The sequence below is a fragment of the Gymnoscopelus braueri genome, assembly GCF_963280865.1.
Source record: "Gymnoscopelus braueri genome assembly, chromosome: 6".
NCBI lineage: Eukaryota > Metazoa > Chordata > Actinopteri > Myctophiformes > Myctophidae > Gymnoscopelus > Gymnoscopelus braueri.
In genome coordinates, this window is record NC_137607.1 from 49,977,911 (window position 1) to 49,989,959 (window position 12,049).

Below are 12,049 nucleotides of genomic sequence, written 5' to 3' on the forward strand. Positions count from 1 at the left end.
TTTTAAAAGAAATAAGAATGGCAGCAGACCTGCAGTTTTCTGGGAGTTTGTTCCAGATATGTGGTGCATAAAAAGTTTAACTAAATGCTGCTTCCCTACGTTTATTAGTGGTTGTAGGAACAGAAAGCAGACCTTTCCCAGATGACCTGAGAGGTCTGGATGGTTCATGATATCTTACAAGATCAGAAATGTATTTTGCCCCAAAACACATTTTCCATTAAGCTTTATAGACCAACAGTAGTAATTTGAAATCAATTCTTTGACACACAGGGAGCCAGTGTAAGGATTTAAGAACTGGAGTGATATGCTCCACTTTCTTGGTATTAGTAAGGAGTCGAGCAGCAGCGTTCTGAATCAACAGCAGTCGTGGTGATGGATTGTGCTGATGGATTTTTGTGCTTGATGGATGAATGCATGGACAAGTTTTTCTAGTATGTTCAGTTGTATGAAAGAATGAATGACATTTTAATTTTCGTGTCATGCCACCATTTTTGCCCATCCCATATGGGATTATATGACACATTACACAAAAAGAAAACAACTGACATTAACAATCCTTCCTGTTCGTATTGCGTACTGCATTATAACATACTGTACCACATAAATAAACATGTGTACAGTACATACATGAACAAAAGAAGAACAAATAAGACAATACCATGTAAATGGCCCTCCTCCTCATGGACCAGGCCTTTTCAAGAAATGTTGAAAGAGACGTTTCAGCACATAAGGATCGTTTCTGTTTTTGACAGGTTATACAGTTTATGAATTATTCCCATGAACACACAGACAACAAAGAGGAGAAAATAACTCCGTTGCCCTGGCAGCAACGCATTCTACTGACGGGTTGGGTTGGCTTTAACTTAACTACGCATTCTAAAGAGGGGTTGGGTTGCGCATCTGATGGTGTGTTAAGTGCCTACTGCTGGCTATTGTTTTCCTAAGTACCTACCCTATACAACAACTAATCTGCCTGCTAGGCGTCAACAGCGATATTGGGTAAGCTATTACAGTAGTAGCAGTGTGTGACCATAGTATAGGAACGCATGCTCACGGCACGCAAGTGCACGATTGTCAGTGCACGTGATCCTGCATAAAACAAACTGGTGGAACGCCTTGGTAAAGCGACCAGTGCACCCCTGGTGCTAGGTGGTATATTACAGTGTGACAGCAGGTACAGTAGGGTCATACAGCAGTGTGACACAGTGGGTGCTAGGTGGTATATTGCAGTGTGACAGTAGAGTGATACATGCAGTGTGACACAGTGGGTGCTAGGTGGTATATTGCAGTGTGACAGTAGAGTGATACATGCAGTGTGACACAGTGGGTGCTAGGTGGTATATTACAGTGTGACAGCAGGTAGGGTCATACAGCAGTGTGACACAGTGGGTGCTAGGTGGTATATTACAGTGTGACAGTAGAGTGATACATGCAGTGTGACACATGCAGTGGATACTGGGTGATAGAGTACAGTGTGACAGTACAGTAGGTAGGGTAGGTTAGCACATTTTAACAACAGGGCAATTCAAAGTGCTTTACACTAAACATTTAAGCATTAAGACATTAAGACACAGAGCATAAAGACCAGTGGTGTAGTAATTAAGTACATGTACTCAACAAGTACTATACTGAAGTACAATTTTGAGGTATTTTGACTTTATTGGAGTATTTCCAGTTTTCAGTACGTTTACTTCTACTCCACTACATCTCAGAGGAACATATTTTACTTTTACTCTACTACAATTATGTGAAAACTTTAGTTACTAGTTACTTTGTAGATTTGGATTATTATTACAGAAGATACATTACCCACTTCAGCCCTATATACATTTCGGCCATTTGAAAATAGCAGGTCTACAAGCTCACAATGCGTCGCATTGTGAGCTTGTAGATCAGCTATTTTCAAAAGATGTTTATACATTTGAAAACTTGTGAAATGGGACATTCTACATAATGAGTACTTTCTACTTTGGTACGTTAAGTATATTTTGATACCAATACTTTTGTACTTTTACTCAAGTTAATTCAGAATTCCTGACTTTTACTTGTAACAGAGTATTTCTACATTACAGTACTGATACTTTTACTTAAGTAAAAAATTTTAGTACGTTTTCCACCTCTGATAAAGGTATAAGGATTATAAGGATATTTGTGTGACAAAGTGGGTGCTGGGTGATAGTACGGTGTGACCAGGTAGGGTGATACAACAGTGAGACAGGGCTGGACCCAAAGCCATTTTTTAGGGTTCAATCGTTTGGTGGAATTTTTTAAAGAACCTTCGAACCTTCATTTATTTATTCATTTGGTGTGCGGGTGACGTCGTGCCATTACGATGCCAGCGTACCGTTGCGGCAGCGGCTCCGTGAGCGGAGCGTATCTGTCACGTGCCCAGTGTAGCAAAGGAATTGAGAGGTAAACTAAACGTACAATGTTACGTGGCCTGTCTCTGTGGATCAGGTCTGTGATGACAGGCCATGTTTCTTAAACGTCATTTGTTAATGTTCACCGCTTTATGCAGAGCTCTGCCCTGTCGTTAGCAACACTGTTAGTGATGCTAAGATAACTAGCATAGTATAAAGTTCAGTTATTCAACCTCTGTACTCCTTTGACTGAATCTGCCAACCACTCCAGGATAGGCTATACAGTATATCCTCAACATTAAACTTTAACTTGCGTCGATCGTCCTGCAGTATCTGTGGATAGCCATCTATTTTACTGCTCTGTGCAGTGTGCTCAGATCCAGCATGGATCCAGTATTTATCTGGTCATTTGCACAACGCACATACAAGCACGCACACAGACCATTTCCGTATCCTCTCGGCTAGAGAAGTGCAGAACGAGGAGTCATGCGAGAGTCACGAGCCAGAAAATAAATAAATACAATTAATAAGCGAACATCCGAACCCTTTAATTAACATCCAAAAGTCAATATAACGAACAAACCTTTGGATCTTCGGACGTTTAGTTGATATCGAGTGATATAATACAGTAGTACAGTGTGACTGGGGTGATAAAGCAGTGTTACACAGAGTGGGTGTTGGGTGAGAGAAGGCATAGCACTGTTGCCTATATTAGCGCTGGTGACATTCAACATTCTCAACTCAAACACAACAGCAGCTTATTCATTGTAGACATTGTAGATTCATTGTAGATGCTTTATGGTTGCACAGAGCACGAACCTGCTTGACTATGGTAAATGTTAACCTTACTCCAAAGCACATGAATGTGTGTTACATTCACACATTCGCACACCGATGGCGAAGGCAACCATGCAAAGTACCAACCTGCTCATCGGGAGCAGGTTAGGGGTTCAGTGTATATCTCAAGGACACTTCAAACACGCTACCAGGAGGAGCTGGGGATAGGACCAGTGGCGGAACAACTCAAAGCCGGGCCGGGAGGCACAGCACAGTGATCAGGCCCCCCCTGCGCATGCACGCATGCACGCACGCACGCACATGCAAAATTTTGAGGGTTTTCGGCGGATTCGGTCACTTTTTGGGGGGATTTTTGTCACTTTATTTCGGTTTTAGGGTTAGGGTAGGGTTAGGTTAGGGTTATGTTGTTTAATTCTTATTTTTGCCTGATTTTACCGATTTATTATCTGACGGCCCGGGCCCTCCTGGGTCGCGGGCCCGGAGGCGGCCGCCTCCCTGGCCTCCCCGGACACTTCGCCACTGGATAGGACTGGGAACCGTTTGGTTCCACTTCCTGAGCAACTGCCCCATTAGCGGTATAGAAATGCAGACCATTTCATAAGGAACAGCTCTCACTCCATCTTCCTCTCTCTCTCTCTCTCCTGCTCTCTTTCTCTATCGCACCGCCGGTTGAGGAAAAGCTCGGGGGCTTGGGTCGGCTCAGGAGACAGCACAGTATTAGACGTGGGAAGGCTGGCGGCAGTAGAGGACATTGCAGCAGTAGCAGCAGTGCAGAAGCTGTACAGCATAATAGTGATTAATGAATAAGATATGGGCTCCAGAGCTGAGACCGGTGTGTTTGTAGAAGCCCTATCAACCCAAAGGTGTGCTTTACCCTCTGCCGGGTGTGTGTTTGCGCATGCTTGTGCGTGTGTTTGCATGCTCGTTCGTGATGCAGGGGGTGATGATAAACCCATATGACCCATAGTCATAGTGGCTTCATAGTGACGGAGAACCACGTGAGGGTGCTGTGGGCGGGGAGAGAAGAGGGGATGCACTGTGCTGACAGCTGCCCTCTATAAATAAATGTTGCAGGCAGGGGGGGGAGACACTGGGGAGGAGAGAGAGAGAGAGCGAGACGGAACAAGGGAGCAGGGGTAGAGCGACATCATGAAGTAGGAATGAAGGAGGGAGGGAGGGAGGGCTGCATAGTGAGAGATGGAGAGGAACAGTGGCCCGGGAGAACGAGTCACGATAACTGGAGAGATGGAGGAGGACAGGGCTGATAGTGTGAGTGAGAGAGCTAGGCCTAAGTGTAGTGTGTGTGAGAGAGAGAGGTATGCAGTGTGGTTTCTGCCACGCTCCCCACTCATGACTCACTAGACATATGTCATCATGGCCCTGGCCAATCAGCGTGCCCGGTTTGGGTCAGGTGATGAAGCATGCCACCTCTCGGTATGCGTTGCCACAAAGGATATCATGTGTTTTCTCCCTCTGTCTCACTTTCTCTCTCTTTATTTATTCATATTTATTGCTTTTTTCCTTTTCCTCGCATCTTTATAAGTGACCGTGTACACTTTGTACAGTGTTAAACATTTTGATGTACAATACCAGCGTTAGCTTATACTGTAGCTCAATTTGATCTGCAGTCCCTTTGGCAGGTCTATTATCTTCTTACCTCAGTCAGCTTCCTTCCTCTTGTTCTCATTGTGTCTGGCTCGTGCTGACTCAATGATGTTCCTACGAGAGAGCCACAAAACAAACAGAGACGATGCCGTTAATGTGTTAAGACAATGAAATAGAAAGAGAGAGATATAATATTTGTGAAAATACCATCGTTTGAAAGCAACAATTACGGCAGCTTTGGTAATCTAGATTGTATTCCAATCTAGATTGCAATACAATTCAAACATTAATCATGTATGAACGAATGCTTACGCTTATTCGAAATGCACTGGAGGTATCCTCTGAACTTGGTAGCCCAGTGACAAGTGATTGAGGTGTATCAGTGAAACAGGTTCCTTTCACTTTCCTGTCTCCAGTTACATACCTTACCTGTGGTCCAGCATGGTGGAGAGAGAGAGAGAGAGAGAGAGAGAGAGAGAGAGAGAGAGAGAGAGAGAGAGAGAGAGAGAGAGAGAGAGAGAGAGAGAGAGAGTGTATGTGTGTGTGGGGGTGTGTGTGGGGGTGTGTGTGTGTGTGTGTGTGTGTGTGTGTGTGTGTGTGGGGGTGTGTGTGTGTGTGTGTGTGTGTGTGTGTGTGTGTGTGTGTGTGTGTGTGTGTGTGTGTGTGTGGGTGGGTGGGTGGGTGGGTGGGTGTATGTGTGTGTGTGTGTGTGTGTGTGTGTGTGTGTGTGTGTGTGTGTGTGTGTGTGTGTGTGCGTGTGCTATGAGCCTTCTCCTCTGTCAAGAGGTAAGCTAAGGAGCCAGGGTTTAGTTTCTCTATCTTGGCACAGTTGTGTCACAGTGATCACCTGTCTGCCTACTTGCCTGTGGTACAGTGCCTGCCTGCATGTCTCTCCATCTGTCTGTCTCCAATAGTTTGTCCTTCCATGTGTTTGGAAGCTTATCTACGCTGTCGGGGGGAACCTTGTATGTCCAAAACACAGGTACAAAAGTACCTGTGTTCCAAATGTATCAGAAGACTCACCTCTTCACTCTACTTTGGCCCGTAGCACTTGCCGTATTGATTGATTGAATACTTTATTAGCAGTTCGCAAAAAAAAAAGGAAAGTACGTTCAATACAAGGTCTGCTAAGAGGATTTTAAAGCCAAGAAAGCCTATGGCTTGTTTCCTTCCATTGGGGTCCTTTGTACTCAATTCATTGAAAGTAGCACTTGCCCTAGCCTCAACGACCCTGGCCTGCAGGCTTATGCAAAGCCTACTATGTAATTTAGAATAGATAGCATGTTATGTAGACAGATGCCAGGTCAGTTGTAGACCTGACACCCTAGTGTGTATAGTTTCAATGTATGTACAGATGATTGATTTTTGATGTTATACTAGGTTCTTGGTTTCCCTATGATCCTAGACCTAGATCACTATGCCTATGCATTTGATGTGTTTTCCTTGCTTACTACTGTAAATCGCTCTGAATTAAGAGCGTCTGCTAAATGCCTAAATTGGAAATTAGAAATTGTATCAAATGTATGTAGTTATTACTACAAGCTCTTGTTCATACTTTTCAATTGGTTAAATATTTATAAAACCCACAGACAGAATACATTTCAAAATCTTGCAAAAATAGCTCTTGATACCTACAGTAACTCGTCTGTCTGTCCTCCCAACTATCTTTCTACTAGTAGCCTGTTTGTCTACCTCATGTTATGGTCCCAAGCAGTATTACTATTCCACCTATTCTACCGAGAGTTGGTCGCAGCTTATCACAAATGAAGTGTTTGTTCTCTGTTTATCTCTTCAGTATTTGAGCTTTGCGGCGTAGGTTTTTGAGAGACTGGAGTATGGGACCTTCGAAATACGTCACGACAATTTCACATGTCACGCTCTAAAATGTGTCACCTGAAAATGCAGCACAACCTGCATTGCAGCGAGGGGATTCTATAGGAGGCAACAAAAAGGATGAAGCTTTATTCTTGAATATGTGATCTCTGCTCTGTCTCTCACAAATGCTCAAATTTAACTCGCCAGGTTTATTACCTTCACAGGGACGTGTGACGTTGAGTGTGTACAACTGGGCCGTTCATTAGCAGCACGCAGGCCTTACGTTGTCAACGTACAGTATGCATGTTTCGGGCCTAAGAATATAAAAGAAGGAGACATGATAACATTTGTAATATTACCATGTGCACTCGCGCACACACGTACACCACACACACATACAGTTCATCACACACATCAGCTCGCATAGGAAGCTTCTCTCTGACTTCCTCAATTTCTGCTTGTATAGCAGACCTTTCACAGTCACTGGCAGACTTGCACAAGACACGTTTCCGTGAGAAGTCACATGCTGTCTACAGCCGAGTGTGTACTTGTGTGTACTTAATTTTAGAGGGAAAGAATTCAGTTATTTTGTTAAGCGGTGTGTGATTCTTCTTCATTCTTATAATAAAAAAAATGTGGAGCTTCTCCCAGACGTCGTCAATTCCACTGGCAGTTGGCAGCCTTGTCTGTCAATAATTGTCTAAAGATTACCTAGAATACCTATACTCAACTGCCTTATTTAGGCTGTGTATTGAATGTAGTGAGTGTTCATTTTACACCCTCTCACAAAGGACCACAAAGCAAGAATTACACCTCTTGTAGATAGACTTTGAGCATCATACTGTAACATCAGGTACAGTATCACAGTATCATATGTGGTTTTACACAAGTATTTTACAGTTTACAAAACGGTGTCAACAGATGGTCCCAGTGGTTAAAGCTGTGTACACTGACTACATCTCTCTCTCCTGTCTACTGTGTCTGCCTCTTGAGTCTGTTATACTATCTCAATAATCACAAAACACTATGCAGAGCAGAATCTCTTATGGAAGATTCTCTTTTGGAAAAAGGAAAGTGCTCAGCTTTGCTCAGAAAAGAAAGCTCTCACCCCTCAACCGAATCTTAGACATGCAGAAAACCATTGTTTTCTGTCAGTGTCAGTGTTTCTGTCTCTGTGTCAGGATACCCCTGGGCTCTGTCTGACTTTGAATTTCCCCCTTGTCATCGGTAGCCTCTAGCACGGTGGTGCAACCTCCAGCCCAAAGATGCCGCCAAGATGCCGGAGAGTGCGTGGAAGCTGGTCTTCTACACCATGTCGTGGTCCTACAGCACCTACCTGCTCTTCTTCACCTCCTACAATTTTTTCCATGACCCCCCTTCCGTCTTCTATGGTAAGAGTATACACTTGCGGTCGGTTGGGACAGGGTGAGGCGTCATGTGATATGTACAAGCAGGGCACGACCGTTCGCTGTTTTATTTTTGTATTCGGTTAATCTATCGAGTAGAGAAACTGTGTCCATTCATTCACTCATGTATTCATTCATTCTAGAACTGGGCACAGATCAGTTTCATTTTGCTCAAGTCCAAATCTAAATTGAAGTAGGTTTTCACATAATGAGACAGTCCTCAGTCGCATAATAAAAACATATAGAAAAAGATCATCAGTTGAGTAACAATCATTGATAAAAACAAAACAAACGTTGTCCTATATATATCCTGGTCCATAATATTAGACACATTCATTTAGTGCCAACTAAGTGTCCATTTAATGGCACTGTGGTTAAGGCAGCCATAGGATAGATGAGGAGAGAAAGTCTTTATAATCTAATCTAACAGTAAAGCTGTCAATGCCTTGTCCCACAGATACTTTGTGTGGTAAAAATGTTGTTGGCGAGCTTTGATTATTCAAAATAGAAGCCTCATTTGTGTTTTGTAAAGTGATTTGCATTGCTGTTCTCATATTTCATGGGAGCGCCTTAAAACGCATTCATTGGTAAAGACCGCACCTTCAAACAATCAATTGATTTGGTCTGTATTTATTTCAGACTCTGGGTCCCCAGATGACAGTGAAGTGACAATTTAAGGACTTTTACCTTTTTACGAAAACTCAAGCTCTTGATAACTTTTCATCGTTAAGGTCTTTTGTGTACACTGAGTGAATTTGAGAGGAGTTTGTTAAAGTACAACCTGTGAAAATGTCTCGAAATGCACAAAAATGCCACTGTAGATCGGGACATGATACAGGTGTGTACCAATTTGAATACATGTAGGTGAAACCGTATTGTGGGGCTTCAAGCACGAAATGTTGTAGGGGGCGCTATTGAGCCATTAGGCCTCGCCCCATTTTGAGATGATTAAAATACATAATTCTTACTGTGCAGTGCTCTGCCCCTTATAAGACCATTACTGCATCAAAAGTAATCAACAAACGATATTATAAAAGTTGGTCAAACATTGGCCAAATTGTCAAATAATATGAGGAAGAGGCAAAAATTGTGCTCACAATGCCTCGCAGGCGTTGTGAGCATGTACAGATCGGCTATTATCACAATATGTATCTGTGGAACCGAGTCAAACTAAATGCCTCAACTCCTACAATTCCAAGTGCTTGTCAGGGTGGGCGGTCGCCAGTTCAAATGTGATTTCAGGCCGTGACCTGCCTGAAAAGGTTGTGAACCACTGAATTAGATGAGGATTTGAGGTAAACGAAGGGAGAGGGGCAAAGGGGATGAAAGGATGAAGGAATGAGGAGATACGGGGATGGAGGGAAGTAATGGGGGTGAAGGTTGTGTATGAATGGCATATAGGGAAGCAGGGAGGAGGGGATGTGAGGATGAGGGGCGGTAGGGATGAAGAGTTGTAGGGATGTATGGATGGGGCGATGTAGGGATGAGGGGATGTGGGGATAAAAGGATGAAGGGATGCAAGGATGAGATAATGTAGTGTTGAATGGATGTAAGGATGAGGGGAAGAAGAGATGAAGGGATGTGGGGTTGAGGGGATGGGGTGGAGCACTTGTGAACCCAGAAGCAGGTGAGGGTTGGTGGTTCCAGCGGTATGAAAGCTGAGTATTTGGCTTTGTAGTGTAGTGGAGAACACACAGAAAAAAGGGATGCGAGATACAGAGCAAAGATGACAGGCCATGCAGGCTATGCAATTTCACAAAATTGAAATGCTTTCGCTTTTTTCAGTCATCAAAAGCCACAACGAGGAGTGATCCTGCAGCCAGTTGACAGGCATTCAGAAGTGTTTTACAGTACTGTACGCCTACTCAGTTTGGCGCAACAACATTTGAAAATTAATCGGCTGCAGAACTAAAGGACATTCTGACAGTTAAATAAACACTGAGGATTTACCTCTGTAGTAATGTGGGATAGACCTGTGGTTTTCAAAGCGGGGCTGCCATGCGGCACCAGGGGGGCCAATTGGAAAGGAAAGGAAAAAGAACAAAACATATGTATATTTTTGTCATGTCATTATTGTCCAAACCATTTTGTAATAGGTGTCCAAAGGCTATATGGTTATTTGGGGGTCCTCTGGCATAGAAACGTTTGGGTACCCCTGGGATAGACATGGGATGTGTGATTTAGGTCCTCTACAATGGCTCCCACTCTCTCAGGATGGTAGTCCTAAGCCACTGATGTTTTTTTAATAGCCTTTTGGTCTGTTGCATCAGGCGTGGAGGTGTGAGGGCTTCGATCCAGGCCCAGCCCCTCTGAGAGGCGCTAACGCATCCTAGCTGACAACTCGGCGTCATCTTTAAAAGCCACATCACTCCTAATAGCTGTCAGCCCGAGATGTGTACACAGGAACAACTTAATGTGACCGGACACTCTCGTTCAGAGAGAGGCACAGAGGAGAAGGAGGGAGGGAGGGAGGGAGGGAGAGGAATAGAGTGTGTGTGTGTGTGTGTGTGTGTGTGTGTGTGTGTGTGTGTGTGTGTGTGTGTGTGTGTGTGTGTGTGTGTGTGTGTGTGTGTGTGTGTGTGTGTGTGTGTGTGTGTGAGAGAGAGAGAGAGAGAGAGAGAGAGAGAGAGAGAGAGAGAGAGAGATAGAGAGATGGATCTGAGCCAGGGAGGGGTGGCAAGGGAATTAGGGCAAGGCAAAATTAAGAGAAATGGAAGTGAGCAACAGAATCATAGGTGGAGTTGTAAGAGGGTGGACAGAGTTATATACAGTAGTGAGCAAAGGGTGTATAGTAGGAGAGGAGATAAGAGAGAGTGGCTTCTCTGCTACGATGCAGGTAGCAGCCTCTCTTTCAATCTTTAATGACGGAAGGTCCGATCAATAAACATTACACAAGGTCCGAATGTAACCTCATCCTACTGGATACAAAAGTTACTCTAGTGGCCAAGGAGGAACTTTCCGTCTGTCCGTCCATCTGATAAGGTTTACGGGACTGAGCTTTTTGAGCAGCCAGCAGAGTCATTTGGTCTTTCTGCCAGAAGGGCCTTAGAAGAGTTCTTTAATCCTCAGGAGAGGAGAGAACCTGATATGCCCCCTCAGCCAGCCCAACTGGGCCTTCACATCTGCTATTCCCCCCGGAAGTCACTGTATATAGCTGTGTCTGGTCATGTTTGTGTGTGTGTGTGTGTGTGTGTGTGCGCGTGCGTGCGTGCGTGTGTTTTCCGGCCATTCCTATGTACTTGTTTATGAGTTCTAGGAAAGTGTGTGAGTGTTTCTACGACTGTGCGGGGGGTGGCGTATCTATATGCATTTTTGTGGAGTATATTCCTCTCTGCTAAACCTTTCCTATGCAGCAAGGTCATAACGCTCCCGAGATTTTCCAGAAACAATAACATTCCCAGTTGTTCCTTCCTAAAAACCTGTTGCAATCTATGTCACTGATTTCAATGTGTGGAGTATTACTGGGATCTCTGTAAGGTAACACCTGTTTGTGTCAGTCACACTGAATGCCAGTGGTGGAAGAAGTACTCAGAATTTTTACTGTGGAAGTAGCTATACCACAATATAAAAACACTTTGTTACAGGTAAAAAGGCCTGTAGTCAAAATACAAACAAAAAGTTAAACAATATTGGTATCAAAATATACTTACCGTACCAAAGTAAAAGTAGAGTTTCACACTGGATTTGACACTCTGTTGAGTTACACACAGCACAAATTCAGTATCAAACTAGAAAAAGTGCTCCTCGGAGCACAGGTCTCCGCCAGGTCAGGTAGAATCGGCCTCCTGGTGGCGCTATAACAGGCCCAGGTGAAAAATGTGTGGGGCAGAGGTTCGGAATTGGCATCCAGGGAGTGTGTGTGCAAAGTTTCCCTGCGATCAGGCCAACGATGCCTGGAGATTAGCTGTTCACAGACAGAAGGACGGACGGTGCAAAACATACTCTCTCGCCATGCCTTCGGCCTGGCAGAGACAATTAGTCAAATCTTAAACCGCATAACTACCATTAAACCGCAGCATCTCTGTTTTGAGTCAGATCAGGGTTGCATGTCATCCCTCCCTCTCG

At 44.1% G+C, this 12,049-nt stretch overlaps 1 protein-coding gene across 1 annotated transcript in view; it reads left to right on the forward strand.

Moving 5' to 3' along the window:
* Positions 1-12,049, forward strand: part of cers1 (ceramide synthase 1) — a 41,412-nt gene that overhangs the window by 17,625 nt on the left and 11,738 nt on the right. The window contains exon 2 of the mRNA XM_080431873.1: positions 7,810-7,969. Within this exon, the coding sequence (XP_080287999.1) occupies positions 7,810-7,969 (160 nt within the window). The remainder of the gene's footprint in view (positions 1-7,809; positions 7,970-12,049) is intronic.